Here is an 18,788-nt window from a genome sequence, read left to right on the forward strand (position 1 = left end):
CAGGGGGCGTCTCATCCCGTTACGGTATATACTGATCATAAGAATTTGGCTTACCTGCAATCTGCCAAGCGTCTAAATCCTAGACAGGCTAGATGGTCACTGTTCTTTACTAGGTTCAATTTTGTGGTTACTTTTTGCCTGGGGGTTAAAAACGTCAAGGCAGATACATTGTCTCGTAGTTTTCCTGGGGGAGGCGATTAAGAGGATCCTGCTCCGATTTTGGTTGATGGGGTGGTGGTATCCGCTCTGTACCCCGAATTGGAGATGGAGGTGTTGGGAGTCCAGGAGGGGGCCCCTGATTCTTGTCCCCCAGGGAGGTTGTTTGTTCCTGATGGACTGCGATACAAGGTATTCAAGGAACATCCCGATACTGTCCTTGCTGGACATCCTGGTGGTAAGTCCACCTTTGATCTTGTGTCCCGGAGGTTCTGGTGGCCCAGGTTATGTAAGAGCGTTGAGGATTACGTGGCAGCCTGTGGAACTTTTAAGACATTATTCAGACCCATTACTTGGGTAAAAAAGGACATTGGCATCATTGCAGTTTTAAGGAGCTTCCGATTTATATTTGCGGTTCATCTGGATGGATTTTATGCCCTTGCTTCAAATTGCTGCCATTGAACGACACCTTTGTTGCAGTTAGCTACTGACACTTGCTACCAATTGCTGCTATATTGTCTGTTGCTGCTATCATATTGCTATTATTATTGGAAAAAGGACATTGGCATCTTTGCAGTTTTAAGGAGCTTCCGATTTATATTTGCAGTTTATCTGGATGGACTTTATGCCCTTGCTTCAAATTGCTGCCATTAAACGATACCTTTGTTGCAGTTAGCTACTGACACTTGTTATCAATTGCTGCTATATTGTCTGTTGCTGCTATTTTACTGCTATTTATTACTATCTGTTGCTGCTATTATATTGCTATTTATTATTATCTACTGTGTTACTGCTATTTTATGCCATTATTTTACGTTGTCATTTTAGTAGTTGATTGTATTACATTTAATAAATATCTTACTTGTTGGCTACATATATAGAGTGCCTGGTCTATTTTTACAAATTTTTTCACAACCCCCTTGTGGCTGGGTGGGCCACTTAGACCAAGAGCACCTGTTCCGCATTGTCTAATTGGAGTGATCCACAGATTTTCTTCTCTATATTCAAGGAACATCACGATATTGTCCTTGCTGGACATCCTGGTGGCAAGTCCACATTTGATTTCCCGGAGGTTCTGGTGGCCCGGGTTATGTAAGATTGTTGAGAATTACGTAGCAGCTTGTGAGACCTGTGCACGATCAAAGGTTGCTCACACTCGACCTTCCGGTTCACTTCTTCCTTTGCCTATTCCATCTCGTCCTTGGACGCACTTGTCTATGGACTTTATTACGGATCTGCCGAGTTCCTCCGGGAAAACTGTGATTCTGGTGGTTGTTGACCGTTTTAGTAAAATGTCTCACTTTGTATCGTTAGCTAATTTGCCCAATGCCAAGACTCTTGCTCAGGTTTTTGTTGATAACATCATGAAATTACATGGCATTCCCTTGGATGTGGTTTCTGATAGGGGCACGCAGTTTGTTTCCAGGTTTTGGAGGGTGTTCTGCTCTCGGCTTGGCATTCAACTTTCGCTCTCTTCGGCTTTTCATCCCCAGACGAATGGGCAGACAGAGCGTACTAATCAAAACCCGGAGACCTACTTGCGGTGCTTTGTGGCTGAGAATCAGGAGGACTGGTCCTCATTCTTATCCCTAGCAGAGTTTGCTTTGAATAACCGTAGGCAGGAGTCCACGGGTAAGTCGCTATTTTTTGCCGCATACGGTTTTCATCCTCAGTTTGGTACCTTTTCTGGGACTAGTTCCTCTAAGATGCCAGAGGAGGAGAGATTTTCTTCTGCCTTGTCTTCTATCTAGCGGAGGATCCAAGTGAATTTGGAAAAGATGGGTGAGAGGTATAAGCGAATGGCTGACAAGAGACGTATGACTGGTCCGGACCTGTGAGTGGGTGATCTGGTGTGGTTATCTACTAAAAATATTAAACTGAGAGTGCCATCTTGGAAACTGGGTCCAAGATTTATTGGACCTTACAAAATATCTGCGGTTGTCAATCCAGTGGCGTTTCGTCTGGATCTTCCGCAGATCTGGAGGATCCATGATGTGTTCCACAGGTCTTTACTGAAGAAATATGTGAAACCGGTGGAACCATCGCCATTGCCCCCTCCCCCTGTTCTGGTTGATAGAAATTTAGAGTTCGAGATCTCTAGGGTTCTCGACTCACGTGTTCTTCGGGGTTCCCTTCAGTACCTGGTGCACTGGAGGGGATACGGCCCCGAGGAGAGGATGTGGGTTCCGGCTGTGGATGTTAGTGCCAGCCGACTGGTGAGGGCCTTTCACAGGGCCACCCGGATAAAGTTGGGCCGGGGTGTCCGGAGGTCACCCGTAGAAGGGGGGGTACTGTCATGCCCTGCTCAGGTTATGTGCGGAGGTCTGCCAGGCTAGCAGCACATGTGTAGTTTGTTTTGGGTTTGGATTTGAGCTGTATCCGCCTCCTTCCAGGTGAACTGGGTGGGGTCGTTTGTATGAGTTTAAATTACTCCCTTTCCCAGTGTCCTGTGCGGGTTATAGCTCATCTTGCTCTGTGGAAGGAAGGAATTGCTGTTTCTGCTCAGCTACAGATAAGTTGGCTTTGTTTCTCTCGTGTTCTTTCTAGGCTGTTAGGGAGACACCTGCTCTCTCCTTGCTTGAGGAAGCAGGCTGTCTCTTTTCCCCTTTTCCACTATCTTAGGGATCTTAGGGTTTCTTCAGTCTTAGGCACGGGGGCACGTTTATTCCCACCTTCAGGGTCTGAACGTGGGCACAGAAGTCCAGGGAGAGTTGGTAGGGATTTGCTAGGAGGTGACCTTTATCCAAAGCTTCTGGCCTAGACACTTGTTTCATGGTTTTCTGTGTTTCTATTGTATCTTGTATCCTACCCAGCGTGACAATCGGAGCCAATACATTCTAATACTGTACAGAGCGCTCGCTCTGTACAGTATTGAAACAAAGTTTTATGCAAATGAAACATCCGAAGTCGATTCGCTCATCCCTAGTTATAAGCAAAGATTTGTTTAGCCTTGAAAAAATACCTCTAAGGGGGGACCATGATTAACCTATACAAATTTATAAATGAACCATACAGAAAATATCAAGGGAAGCTATTCTGTGTTCAACCCCCTCAACAAAGGGGCCACTCCCTACACCTGGAGAAAAAAGATTCAGTCATAAGAAGCGTCAAGCATTCTTTACAGTATGATCTGTGAATCTCTGGAATAGCCTGCTGCAGGAGCTAGTCACAGCAGATACAGTAGATGGCTTCAAAATAGCTTAGATTACTTTTTAATTCAAAATAAAATTAAGGCTTATGACACTGTATAGAAATCTTGTTCTACACACTCTTACCCTTTGGACCAACCCCTTTTTAAAAGGAAGATAGACATTGATCCAGGAATTTGTTCAGTGGATCGATATAGCAGGATTACAGGATGGATTTGATGGATTTTTGTTTTTTTCCAACCTTAACAACTATGCAACTTGGCCAGGTGATGGCAATACCGCCTCCACATTCTCATGCTATGATTCCTGCACCAATGTCCCCCTCTTCCTCCACCTTGTCCACAGTCTCCACTGTAGGCACAGTTTCGAGTGGTCCTCCAGCATACCACCTATGAAGTGCATGGCAGTGTCACAGTGTTCTGCACCTGACCAGCCTGGGCGAACTGAGTCACACTGGGGAGGAACTGCTCAGTGTCATCAACCAAGAAATCGAATGTTCGCTGTCTCCTCGCCAACTGAAGATCAGAACCATGGTCACTAATAACAGGAAGAACATTCTTTCTGTGCTGTGTCAAGGAGGGCTGACCCATGCTCCCTGCATAGCGCAAGTCTTTAATCTGGTTGTAACCCGGTTCCTGAAGTTTTTCACCCAACTGTAAAATGTCTTGAAAATGGCCAGGAAACTGTGCATGCACTTCAGTCACTCTTACCATGCAAAACACGCCCTCCTTGAGCTGCAAAGGCAGAATAATGTTCCACCCATTTGAACTCCACCCTCCGATATTGGACCGACTATATGAGCAGAGAAGGCTGTGAATGATTTCTTGATGATGCAGGCGGACAGGGGTACTCCCTTGTGTAACTTTTACGTTAGCCAGTGGCAGTTCATGCGTGATACCTGTCGTTTGCTCAGGCCCTTTAAGGAGGGCACTTTATTTGTCAGTCGCCCGGACTACGGGATGAAAAATGTCATCCCCCCCCTCACGTCCTGGAGCAGTTGCTGATAAATCTAGCTGGCCAAGGAACAGGAGACATGGTGCCTACATATCATGGTCACCTCAGTCCTGTAAGGGCTGAACTGACGGAGGACATTAACTCCAAGGAAATGTATACAGAAATAGGTGGTTTATTTGCACAAGTGACAGGAAAGGAGCAAGAGGAGCTGGAGGGTGATGAGAAAGACCAGCCACATGACCCCAATAGACCATGGCAGTATGCAGTAAAGATGGAGGCAGGGAGTCCCTTTAAATCCCTTGCACAAATGGCCAGATGCATGCTGAGTTGCTTTCGTAGTGACAGCCTTATTATCACCATTCGGCAGAGGGATCCCTCTCCACGATGTTAGACCCTCGCTACCGGGCCAAAATGGGGGAGAGGGGTGATAAACTCTACTGCTATAAAGACATCCTATGTAGTCAGTTGGTTACTGACTATGTGTGCAATCGCCAAACCTCATGACTGGGAGGACCCTCTGAATTCACACTCCACTACCATGACTGCTGGTGGGGGAGGGGGGATAGGAGCAGCACCATCTCCATCATCAGTAACTTGAGTCTCCAATCTCTCATGAACACGTTTCTTCACCCGCCTACTGAAGAAACCAGCCAGCAGCAGCAGGACATGGAGCAGAACCTGAACCAGCAGGTGGTGGCATACTTGGAGTTCTCCCTGTCACCTCAGATCCAAGATCCCCTTGGCAGCCAAACTTGAATTGTGGCCGCAACTGGCTGAATTTGCCCTGGGCAAGTTTACCTGTCCAGCCAGTAGTGTGGCATCAGATCGGGTGTTTAGTGCGGCGGGGGCATAGTTCCCCCAAAAAGTACTCACATTTCAACACAAAATGTTGAGAGATTAACCTTTTATAAAGATGAATCAGGTATGGATCAGCCAGGATTTCCACACACCAGTGCCTAAAGCATCAGACTAGATCCTTCTGGCAGTAATGTTCTGACTGCAGTGTGCTGCCACACCAGAACATTGTGAATAATCGCCCTTTACTTCTGGCCATGTGCTTCAGCCACTATTGTGATGCTGCCATGCGCCTGATGCCACACACCTACTGCCTCTGCTGCCATCTTCATCTTGTGGTGTTACTGCCACTGCTGTTCTCCCCCCCCCCCCCCCCCACTCTGTGACTGGGCCACGATGCTGACTCTTCAGGCTGTTGCCACGATCACCACTCTGACTGGGCCACTGTTTTGACTCCTTATGCTGTTGCCACCCTCACCAGTCTGTCCCTTTTTGGCCTTGTTGACATCACAGTTTATGTTAATGTTTCTCTGATTCGTCAGAAAAAAACTAAAAATGAAAAAGATAATGGATCCTGTCTTTGGAGCATCTATAAGGCCTCTATCAAACGGTCGGTATTTTACATCAGGATTTGATCAGGATTTTGAAGCGAAAAGCAGGAATGGGTCCAAAACACAGAATACATATATTTCCATCACATGCCATCTTTGTTTTGGACCCACTCCTGTTTTTTTGCCTTACCAATACTGATCAAATACTAATGCAAAAAATGACCAAATACTGACTGTTGGATAGAAGCCATTTAAGTCCTGCATGCATTAGCCCTCACCAATACTGATCAATTACTGACCAAATACTAACTGTATGAACGTGGATACTCAAAAGACCAGATCAGTTTTTTGGGGGGTTTCTTCTGACAGATCAGAATAAGGGAAAAATAAACATTGACGTCAACACAAACTTACTGCTGACATCCTCCCCACTCTATCATGGTGCCACTACTTGCACCAGTATGTAACAGAACAGGTTCTCTAGCAATCTATGTGGAAACAGCGGATGATGTAAAATTAGACTCTTTCACTCTATAGTAGAATGAGTGGGAAACACAATACCTTATCGATGAATCAATGTGGACACCTCACAAACAGTAAAATTAGTAGAATCAGTGGCTAACAGGTTAACTATTAATCTACGTGGAAACAGCAGACGGTGTAAAATGAGACCGCTTTTTCACTCTATAGTAGAATCTTGGGCCACTACATGGTTAAATACATTATACCTGACGCAAACATTGACCTGTAAGGCCTCATGCACACAAAAGTATTTTCATTCCTTGTCCATTCCGTATTTTTTGCGGATGCATTCCGTTTCCGTATTTCCGTTCCGCAAAAAATTAGAATATATCCTATTATTGTCCGCATTACGGACAAGGATATTACTGTTCTATTAGCAGCCAGCTGTTCCATTCCGCAAAATACAGAATTCACACAGACGTCATCTGTATTTTTTGCGGATCCCTTTTTGCGGACTGCAAAATACATACGGTCGTGTGCATGAGGCCTAAGGCCGAGTTTACACTTCAGTTATTTGGTCAGTTAATTCCAGCAGTTACTGTATGGTGAGCCAAAATCAGGAGCCAATCCTACTTGCAGATAACGTATCATGAAAAGGTCAGCACCTGTTCTTTGTTTTGGATCTGTAAGTGACCAAATAACTGAAGTGTGAACTGAGCCTAATAGTGACGCATGCTGATGTGCTTATCCATATACTGTATGTGACCTGCTGTCATACTGATGCACAATAAGGCCTCATGCACACGGCCGTGTTCCGCGGCCGAGAGCGGTCCGTGTTCCGCGGCTGAGAGCGGTCCGTGGTAACCCGGCCGGGATTCCTTCTGACAGCAGGAGTGCACGGCGTCATTGGTTGCTATGACGCCGTGCGCTTCATGCCGCCGCTGCTGTACAGTGATACACTGGTATGATCTATGTGCATGAGGCCTAACTGTTTCACTACCAGAAAGAGCTAGCTATGCATGTTGCTTCAATGCACAGTGATGTACACCAAGATACACTCTCCCTGCAGGCCCGAATATAGCTGATTTAAAGTGCTTTTGGACAAATTAATTTGGGACGAAGCAAAATTTTGGGGAAAAGTTCGGCGAAGCTTCTAAATCGAATTTTTGAAAACTTCACTCATCTCTACTTATAACTAGGGATGAGCATAAAACTTCATTCTAATACTGTACGGAGCAGAATCTCCATACTGTATAAGAATGTATTGGCTCTGATGAGCCGAAGTTATTGCTTCGCGAAGCCTCACGAGACTTGGAGCAATAACTTCATAAATAAATTTGTACTGTAAAAAAACATTTCCCGAACTCGGGTTCCAAGGTACCACTTGGTTCCAAGGTACCACTTGTAACAGAGTTCGGGAAATTGTTTTTCATAGTACAAATTCATTTATGAAGTTATTGCTCGAAGTCTCATGCACACGACCGTTGCTGTTTTGTGGTCCGTTTTTCACAGATCCGTTGTTCCGTATCTGAGGTTTTTTTTTCTCTGATTTAAGTCCTCTTCCGTTCCGTTATTCCACAAAACGAATCCGTATGGTTTCCATTTGCGATCAGTTTTTTGCAGATTGGAAACTGAAACAGTAACTTATTAACCACCAAACACATGAGCAATATGGTCTTGGCATAGCATTTTTACAGTATGGATCCGCAAAATACGGGTGAAATACAGATGACATACGGATGTGTTCCGTATTTTTTGCGGAACCATTAACTTGAATGAGGCCTCGGACCGTGATTTGCGGACAATAATAGGACATGCACTACTATTTTGCGGAACGGAAATATGGAAATGGAATGCACACAGAGTACCTTCCGATGTTTTTGCGGACCCATTGAAGTGAATGGTTCCGCATACGGTCCGGAAAAAAAACAAACGAACAGAAGCGGAAACAAAAAATACGTTCATGTGCATGAGCCCTAATACTATACGGAGCTCCTGCTCCGTACAGTATTAGAACAAAGTTTTATGCAAATTGACTTCATCCGAAGTCTATTCGCTCATCCCTACTTATAACTATAAATGTACAAAAGAACCATCAAACATAGTCTGACAAAACCTGCTACAGCTTATTTACGTACTAACGTTCCTTTTTTTTGTTCTATTTTTGTGCTGGTGCCAAGAATGGGAATACAGCAATGGTTTTATTGATTCGAAGATGATCAAAGAGCATCTACCACCACCTGCTGATGATGTCATCATTTTGCTATGTGGTCCTCCAGCCATGATAAAATTGGCTTGCAAGCCAAGTCTAAATATATTAGGATATCATGAAAATATGAGTTATGTTTTCTAATTTTTTTTTATTATTATTACCACAGTTGTACTGTGTAAACATGTATTGTTTTGCAACCAAATTACACTTCAACTACATAAAAATAATACAAAAATGTTATTCTAATAGTTAAACTTATTCTAATGATACATACCACAAGAATGTACCATGCTATTATTTTATCTGTAACTTTATAAAAAATTCTGTGTGCAATTTTATTTTGCTGTAAATATTAATTTTACAAATGTGATTGCCAATCATGTGTTCTGATGTGTGCTTCTTATTGAATAGAATCACATAATGATCTTGTTTTTTTGTGTTTTGACCAATTGCTGGAGATTAACAGCCCTCCTGTGCGGTTTATAGTTTTCAGATTTATAGTTTTCATAGCCATTGCTGTCTTTGTGCAGCTTTGGTAGCATTTTTTTTTTCATGGAGAGCTCCTCTCTTTAACACCTTAAAGGGGTTGTCTAATCTTGCTAATCCCCTTTCAATCTATTCCTTCCCCTCCAATAATCATTTCTTCCATATATTTATATTATCTAAACAGGATGTAAATCCTGTTATTGACTGTTTTATGCCCCATTTTTAGATGCTCGTTTCTAGGGGTTACGGCCACCGCTACTATGTTAGTAACGGTGGCCGCGCAAGCGCTGTGACCTCCGACTCTTCTCCTCCTCTCCGGCTGCCGAGGTGGCCGGGTTTCACGGGAGTGAGCAGTCACTCCCGGCCCCGGCCACCTCACATGGATGATTATCGCTACAGCCCTGTAACTGTGATAAAGAAACCTGATTGTATGCACTTACTACAGGCCAATGGCAGCTGTCTCCAAGCAACCTTATCTGGAGACAGTTGCCTTACCCAACACTCACCTGTTATCTCCTTATACAAATATACACTGGATATAAAAAGTCTACACACCCCTGTTAAAATGTCAGGTTTCTGTGATGTAAAAAAATGAGACAAAGATAAATCATTTAAGAACTTTTTTCACCTTTAATGGGACCTATAAACTGTACTGCTCAATTGAAAAACAAACTGAAATCTTTTAGGTAGAGGAAATAAAAAAATATAAAAATAAAATTATATGATTGCATAAGTGTGCACACCCTTAAACCAATACTTTGTTGAAGCACCTTTTGATTTTATTACAGCACTCAGTCTTTTTGGGTAAAAGTCTATCACCATGGCACATTTTGACTTGTCAAGATTTGCCCACTCTTCTTTGCAAAAACGCTCCAAATCTGTCAGATTGTGAGGGCATCTCTTGTGCACAGCCTTCTTCAGATCGCCCCACAGATTTTCAATCGGATTCAGGTCTGGGCTCTGGCTGGGCCATTCCAAAACTTTAATCTTCCTCTGGTGAAGCCATTCCTTTGTTGATTTGGATGTATGCTTTGGGTCGTTTAGATAATAACGAATCACAGCAGGTCGCCATCAATTAGAAGTGCTTTTATTGCTGAGTACATCGGAAAACATGTGGCAGTTCATGTGTTAACGTTTTTGGCACATAGGCCTTTGTCAGACACTATAATTATAATAGAACAAAATTGATCAAAACATCAAAAAATTACTATTAATTACAAGGACTGACGTAACAGAGATGGCTGTATACAACGGAGATTTTGCTCTGCGGTAGTCACAATCAAATAACAAAATGTTATCTTTAAATATATTTCTAAAGTACTTATGATGATCTCCCATTTTCAACTGAGGATTAATACAGATGCGCCCAACAAGCTGAATACATAACAAGAGAAGATTGTCGCATTGCTGAATACAAGACGCTAGTTCCCTGGTACAGATTATTGGGGCTTAGTAAAAAACAAGGTTGTAAAGATACTGAAGAACTATGCTCTTAGTGAATGTTGTGCTGAATACATAACCTTAGGTAAAGTCAAAGTGCTGAGTACATGATATAAGGCAAAATCAGGGTGCTGAGTACATAATATAAGACAAGGACAGGGTGCTGAGTACATAATATAAGGCATAGTCAGAGTGCTGAGTATATCGTGGTAACTGCATGCATCATACTGATTACTAAGTCTGTGATGTCTATTGAGAGTCCGTAGTGAGGACATGGTGTTGGCAGCTTGACCAGTGCTAACAGAAATGAATTTGTCACAGATGAAGTTAGCAGATAGCTGGAACATATAAATAAACAAGTGACTGGCTTGATCCCAAACTAAGGAGCTTATAGGTGAGCCCTATAAAACCATAAGAGCTCTCCCTGACTGCTATGCACATGCAAGGGTCTGTATGGTAGACGATTGCATGCCCGCATACCTAATACTGTGTGACACCTGAAAACCCTATAATAGTGAGGGGACACGACCACCGGCTCCCTGCACTTAATACGGACAGAGTCAGGGTCACCTAGAATCAAGCCAGAAAGGAAACACAATAAAGTAAATGACTTATCTGGACAAACAGCAGAAGCAGACTACAGGAAGTAGTATAAACTGCAAGGTAAGGCAGTATGGGGGTTATAAAGGAAGATGATTAGTCAAAATAAGTGACACCTGGCAGAAGGAAAGGAGATGAGAAAGTGAAACCAAAACAAAGAACATCATACAAGAGGTAGAGAAGAACGTCTGCCAGATCTTCTCACAGAACTGGCGATGACAGTACCCCTCCCTCTATGGGTGGACTCCCGACACTCAGAGCCCACCTTCTCAGGATGAGACCTATGGAAAGCCCTGATGAGACGAGTGGCCTTAATGTCTGCCACTGGGACCCACATCCTCTCCTCAGGACCATAACCCTCCCAATGAACGAGGTACTGAAGAGAACAGCAGATAATGCGAGAATCCACAATCCTAGAGACCTGAAATTCAAGATTACCATCAACAATATTCGGAGGAGGAGGCAAAGAGGAGGGTACAGTGGGTTGGACAAAAGGTTTTAATAGGGACTTGTGAAAAACATTATGGATCTTCCAAGTCTGAGGAAGATCAAGACGGAAGGCTACGGGATTGATGACGGACAAGATCTTGTAAGGCCCAAAAAACTTAGGATCCAACTTCCAGGAGGGAACCTTCAGTTTGATATTCTTTGTAGACAACCACACCAGATCACCCACATTCAGGTCCGGACCAGGCACACGTCTCTTATCCGCCACACGCTTATATCTCTCACTCATCCTCTTCAGATTACCCTGAATCTTTTGCCAAATAAATGACAAAGACGAGGAAAATCTCTCCTCATCAGGTAAACCAGAACACCCCTCTCCAGAGAATGTCCCAAACTGCGGATGAAACCCATATGCACCAAAAAATGGTGACTTGTCAGAGGACTCCTGGCGACAGTTATTTAACGCAAACTCAGCAAGGGACAAAAAAGAATACAGATTCTCCGCCTCAAAACAGCGCAGATATGTCTCCAGATTCTGATTGACGCGTTCGGTCTGACCATTCGACTGCGGGTGAAAAGCAGAAGAGAACGACAACCGAACACCCAAGCGAGAACAGAAGGCCTTCCAGAATCTGGAAACAAATTGCGTGCTCCTATCAGAAACGATGTCTGAAGGAATGCCATGCAATTTAACAATATGATCAACAAACGCTTGCGCCAGCGTCTTAGCATTGGGTAATCCAGGAAAAGGAATGAAATGTGCCATTTTGCTAAAACGGTCCACTACCACCAGAATCACAGTCTTCCCGAGGAACGAGGCAGGTCCGTAATGAAGTCCATGGACAGATGCGTCCAAGGACGGGAAGGAATGGGTAACGGGAGGAGAGAACCCGATGGCCGTGAATGAGGGACCTTGGCACGAGCGCAGGTCTCGCAGGCTGCCACAAAACCCTCAACCGTCTTACGAAGAGCCGGCCACCAGAATCTCAGAGCAATGAGATCCACTGTGGCTCTACTCCCCGGGTGCCCAGCAAGGACAGTATCGTGGTGCTCCTTAAAAACCTTGTGTTGTAAAGCGAGAGGCACTAACAACCTCCCAGGAAGACTAAGATCAGGAACCTTTGCCTGGGCTGCCTGAACCTCTGCCTCCAAATCAGGATAAAGAGCAGAGACGACCACCCCTTCAGCCAAAATGGGACCCGGGTCTTCAAAGTTCCCCCCTCCCGGAAAACAACGTGACAGGGCATCCGCCTTCACATTTTTAACCCCAGGGCGGAATGTGACAACAGAATTAAACCTAGAAAAGAACAAAGAATATCTGGCCTGTCTCGGGTTCAGACGCTTGGCCGATTCCAAGTAGGCCAGATTCTTATGGTCGGTAAACACGGTAATAGGGTGTCTGGCTCCCTCTAACCAATGGTGCCATTCCCCAAAAGCTAATTTGATGGCCAACAACTCCCTATCTCCCACATCATAATTTCTATCTGCAGAGAAGAGTTTCCTTGAGAAAAAGGCACACGGTCGCCATTTGGCAGGAGAGGAACCCTGAGATAAGACCGCACCCACACCCACCTCAGAAGCATCCACCTCAACAATAAAAGGTAGAGAGACATCAGGTTGTACCAAAATGGGAGCGGAAGCAAAACTCTCTTTAATACTAGAAACTACCGACCACGAGGAAAAATCCACCCACTTTTTAGTCATATCAGTGAGTGGCCTAACAACAGAGGCAAATAATTGGCAAAACCCAAAAACCGCATCAGCGCCTTCTGATTCTCAGGAAGCTCCCAATCAAGCACAGCACGGACCTTCTCAGGGTCCATCCGAAAACCAGAAGCGGAGAGAAGAAAACCAAGAAATTTAATCTCCGGAACCGCAAACACACATTTTTCCAGTTTAGCGTATAATTTATTCTCCCGCAGAATCAGCAAGACCTGACATAGGTGGTCCCGATGAGTCTTGAAATCAGGGGGAAAAAACAAAATGTCATCTAGATACACCAGTACAAATTTCCCCATTAAATGATAAAAAATGTATACAAGTAAGAGACAAAGGACGGCACTCACCGCGATGTGTAGTAACACTTTCTTTTATTCTTGGTAGGAAGCGGACAGCATATATGAGTGCTCCAGCTGAATAGGCGACGGCCGTTTTGCACCTCAGTGCTTCATCTGGCCCATAATCAGGTGAGACACTTCACCTGCTCTTAAGAGGTTTCAGACTGTGACGTGATTCTTTCTGCGCCATACCAGGTCAATGCACCAGCCCGGCGCTTCCCTGGGTGCGTCAGAAGAGATCGCTTCGCAGTGAAAGATATACAATAAAACAAACATTTAAAATAGTACCATAACTAAACAATCATTAGTGCAACATGTCAGTGAGAATAATTGGGTGCCTACAGGAAAATGCCCATATCAATTTTATCGTTTAGACCCAGGGGTCCCATTGCATCTGACCGCAGGATCCATTTACTCTCTCTCCTTAGGAGCTCTTTATGTCTATCGCCCCCTTGTGGTAAGCTGTGTACCAACTCTATACCCGCAAAACTGAGGGTGCAATGGTTTCCTGCGTGTTCCTCCCTCACGTGATCTATCAGCCGCAAGCAGCCTTTCCCTGTGGTGAGGGAATTTACATGTTCCCTAATCCTTTCCTGGAGACACCTGATCGTCTTACCTATATAAAACCTGCCGCATATACACTTGATAAGGTAGACCACGTATTTGCTTTTACAGGTGATGAGGGTGCTAACTTTGTGTTGTATCCCTCCAAACCTTAGAGTATTCCATTGGGGGTTCAACCTACAGCACGAACAATGTCCGCATCTACGGTTTCCTTTAGGTCCCCAATTCTCCCGCCAGGTCATAGGTTTTTTCTCTCGAAATCTGCTGCAGACCAACTTATCCTTCAGGGTGTGACATCTCCTGAAGGCTATGATGGGTGCCACATTCTTTATATCCTTTAAAGACTCGTCTCTTTCAAGTATGGACCAGTTGTCCTTAATGACCTTCCTAATTTGAGAGGCCATGGGTCCATACTTGAAAGAAAAGACAAAGGGATGGGAGCCCTCGTCCGCCATTCTTCTCTCTGCTTGAACATTTCCAATATTTGCGGGGCAATTTTGTGGTTTTAAAAGAGCGGCCTTCTTCATAGCCTGGTTTAGCAGTTTTAGGGGATACCCCCTGGCCAGTAGTCTGTTTTTTAATTCCAAGGCTTGTCGATTATAATCGATCTCAAACTTGTTAATCCGTTTAAGTCGGACAAACTGGCCATAGGGTACCGCCTTCTTCACACTAGGGGCATGGTAACTCGAGTAGTGTAAAAGCGAGTTGGTGGCCGTAGGTTTACGATAACCCTCGGTCACCAGTTCGCCGTCTCTCACAGAAATCTCGACGTCTAGAAATTCCAGATGGTCACCTCCAAATTTGTGTGTAAACTGCATGTTCATGTCATTGACCGTATTGAGGTACTGTACAAAATCTGTGAAGTCAGCCTCTGTCCCTGTCCATACTATGATCACATAGTGTCTGGGGTTGGGTCAGTGACTGAACCCCTGTCAGGGTACATGGACTGGCTACTCAGACCCATGGTGAACAGTGTGCCCTCTTATATCAAGGATACGTCGGACCTCCTCCAGGTGCTCAGGTCCATACAATGGCAGGAGGGTTTCCAGCTTGTATCCCTAGACGTGAAGAGCCTGTACACGCGCATCCCCCAAGATAAAGGCATTGAAGTGGTCATGGACATCTTGACCAGCACAGGCAAGAGTGAGAAGTTCTCCAGTTTCATCCGTGATGCACTGGGGCTCATTCTCCGCCACAATGCCTTTAGATTCGGGGATGCGTGGTACAGTAAAAAGTTCGGCACCACCATGGGGACGCCAGTCTCATGTACTTTCGCGAATCTATATCTAGCAAGATTCGAGGACAGATATGTGTACGCGCTCTCTAACCCTTTCCTCTCCCGTATACATACATACTTAAGATACATCGATGATGTGATCATAGTCAGGGCCGTCTTTAACGCGGGGCAAAAGGGGCAGCTGCCCTGGGCCCAGTTGCTCCTGGGGGGCCCAAGGCCTTTGGGGTGTGCGGGCGGGCTGTGCTTACTACTATATTTCGTTGCCACCGCCGGCGATCTAACATAGGATTTTTTGATCATTCATTATTACACTTTATGGGGCAAGGTGACCAAAAATTTGGTTGTTTTGGAACAGTTTTTATTTATTAATTTTTACAGCGTTTATCTGAGGGGTTAGGTCATGTGACAGTTTTATAGAGCAGATAGTTACGGACGTGGCAATACCGAATATGTATACTTTTTCCTATTTATTTAAGTTTTACACAATAATAGCATTTTTGAAACAAAAAATTTTAGTTTTAGTGTCTCCATAGTCTGAGAGCCATAGCTTTTTTATTTTTTGACCGATTGTCTTAGGTAGAATCTCATTTTTTGAGAGATGAGGTGACGGTTTGATTGGTACTATTTTGGGGGGCCTACGCCTTTTTGATCGCTTGGTGTTGCACTTTTTGTGATGTAAGGTGACAAAAATGGCTTTTTTGGTACTGTTTTAATATTTTTTTTTTTTACGGTGTTCACCTAAGGGGTTAGGTTATGTGATATTTTTATCGAACATGTTGTTACTGACGCGGTTATACCAAATATGAACACTTTTTACTTCTTTCACTTTGATCGCTCGGTGTTGCACTTTTTGTAATTTAAGGTGACAAAAATTGCTTTTTTTGACACAGTTTTTTTTTATTTATTTTTTATGGTGTTTATCGGACGAGGTGGATCATGGGATATATTTATAGAGCCATCATTATGGACGCGGCGATACCTAACATGTCTATTTTTTTTTTTTTTTCATTTTTTATAGGAAAAGGCAATTTGTTTTATATTTAATTTAATTTTTTATTTATTTCTTTTTACTTTTTTTTCTCCACACTTTTTTATCATGCCCCACTTGGATCTTGAAGATCCAGTGGGGCTGATGGCTGTATGCATTGCAAAGTATAATACTATCAGATGTCTTGTAGATGGCAACACCGGACGCCTTTGCAAAGCGTCCGGTTGTCATGGCAACCATTGGCAGCGCAGCAGCCCCAATGGTTGAGAGAGGGAGCCCCCTACCTCTATTACCCCATGGATGCCGCTGCCGTGCCATCTAAGGGGTTACAGCAGAGAGTCAGCATAGAGCTAACACTCGCTGCTGATGGCGGCAGCTCAGGAACAGAGCCACCGCCATCACACACAGCAGGGGGACCGCATCGGGGGCAGGGGGCACAGATGGGGGCAGGGGGCACAGATGGAGGGGACCGCATCAGGCTGACACTCGCTGGGGGCCGGATACATGGGAGGGCCCGCATCAGGGGCAGGCAGGGACAGATGGCCGGACGGGAGAGAGCCTGCCCAGCAACAAGTTAGCACCTGTCCCCTCCTAGGTTAGGCAGGGGACACCAGTGTTTGGAGTCCCCTGCCAGCGCTGCGATTGTCTGGAACAATGCTCCAGCCAATGGGAGCGCTATAGCTGCACAGTAAAGGGCAGAACCTCCCTGCATGCTGCCATTCTAGCTGGGGAGGGAAGAAAGAAGAAGAAGAATGAAAGGAAAGAAAGGATATCTAGAACATCTGCTGCAGGGATTATTATAATTTTTTCTGCAGCAGAAGTTCCAGATCCCTAAGTTCATTTTTAGCTAGTGTTCATTTTCTGTATCTGCAGTAAATTTTTATACTGCAGTGTCCGCACAAACGCACCAAATGTCCGCTTGCATGCGTTCTGCAAGTACAATTTTTTTTACTAGTCGCTTTTGTGCTCAGTTTTTTTTATTTTATTTTGGTGTAAAAAGTACTTTTAGTGTTAGATAGAAATCAATTTTAGTTAGGTAGTGTTAGTGTAGATTTTTGCATGCACATAATATCTGTGTGCGTGCGTCGTGCACCTACTTAGGGCTGATCATAAACATCTATTTTTCTGACCGGTCTGTTTACTTTGCACATTTTTTTTTCCCATGTAGTTAATTTTATCTATACATATAAATCTCCATATACATATATATATTGTGTATATATATATATATATATATATATATATACTGTATATAGAAATCAATTTAGTTAGGTAGTGTTAGTGTAGGTTTGTGCGTGCGTGCGCAGTGGCTCCCATCCCCTCCGTTCTGCCTCATAAGCTTCAGGCCAGGCCTGAAGCCTATAAAGCAGTAGAATAGCGCAGGAGATCGTGATTACATCACCGTGACCTCCTGCAGCGGGTCTCGCAAGATGACGTGATGTGTTCCTGACCGCCTGCGCCGGGATGCCCGAGCCCAAAGGCTACAAGAGGCGATGAAGAGAGGTGAGTATTTTTTTTTAATGTAAGTTCTAGAGGCCATACTGGGGGCACTATGAAGGTGGGGGAAAGAATGGGGGCAATATTACATATTATACAGAGGGGCCAATGTATATTATAAAGAGGGGCCAATATATATTATACAGAGGGGTCAATATATATTATAATTATACATGGGAACCATTATATATTATACAGAGGGGCCATTATATATAATAATTATACAGGGGGGCCATTATATATTATACTTATACAGAGAGCCCATTAACTTCTTAAGGAACGGGCTCATTTTCACCTTAAAGACCAGACTATTTTTTGCAAATCTGACCAGTGTCACTTTATGTGCTGATAACTTTAAATCGCTTTGACTTATCCAGGCCATTCTGAGATTGTTTTTTCGTCACATATTGTACTTCATGACACTGGTAAAATGGAGTAAAAAAAAAATCATTTTTATTTATAAAAATAAATACATTTACCAAAAATTTTTTAAAATTTGCAAATTTCCAAGTTTCAATTTGTCTACTTCTATAATACATAGTAATACCTACAAAAATAGTTATTACTTTACATTCCCCATATGTCTACTTCATGTTTGGATCATTTTGGGAATGACATTTTATTTTTTGGGGACGTTACAAGGCTTAGAAGTTTAGAAGCAAATCTTGAAATTTTTCAGAAATTTTCAAAAACCCACTTTTCAAGGACCAGTTCAGGTCTGAAGTCACTTTGTGAGGCTTACATAATAGAAACCACCAAAAAAATGACTCAATTCTAGAAACACCCCTCAAGGTATTCAAAACAGATTTTACAAACGTCGTTAACCCTTTAGGTGTTCCACAAGAGTCAATGGCAAATGGAGATAAAATTTCAGAATTTCGATTTTGCAAATTTTCCATTTTAATCCATTTTTTCCAGTAACAAAGCAAGGGTTAACAGCTAAACAAAACTCAATAATTATTGCCCTGATTCTGTAGTTTGCAGAAACACCCCATATGTGGCCGTAAACTACTGTACGGGCACACGGTAGGGCGTAGAGGTAAAGGTGCGCCATGTGGTTTTTGGAAGGCAGATTTTGCTGGACTGGTTTATTTACACCATGTCCCATTTGAAGCCCCCCTGATGCACTAGAGTAGAAACTCCATAAAAATGACCCCATTTTAGAAACTACGGGATAAGGTGGCAGTTTTGTT

General features: G+C 43.7%; 1 protein-coding gene across 1 annotated transcript in view; it reads left to right on the plus strand.

Moving 5' to 3' along the window:
* LOC120993757 (NADH-cytochrome b5 reductase 1) overlaps positions 1-8,420 on the plus strand; it is a 372,914-nt gene extending 364,494 nt beyond the window's left edge. The window contains exon 7 of the mRNA XM_040422226.1: positions 8,248-8,420. Coding sequence (XP_040278160.1) covers positions 8,248-8,420 — 173 coding nt within the window. The remainder of the gene's footprint in view (positions 1-8,247) is intronic.
* The last annotated feature ends 10,368 nt before the right edge of the window (positions 8,421-18,788 follow it).

This window comes from Bufo bufo, chromosome 3, assembly GCF_905171765.1.
Source record: "Bufo bufo chromosome 3, aBufBuf1.1, whole genome shotgun sequence".
NCBI lineage: Eukaryota > Metazoa > Chordata > Amphibia > Anura > Bufonidae > Bufo > Bufo bufo.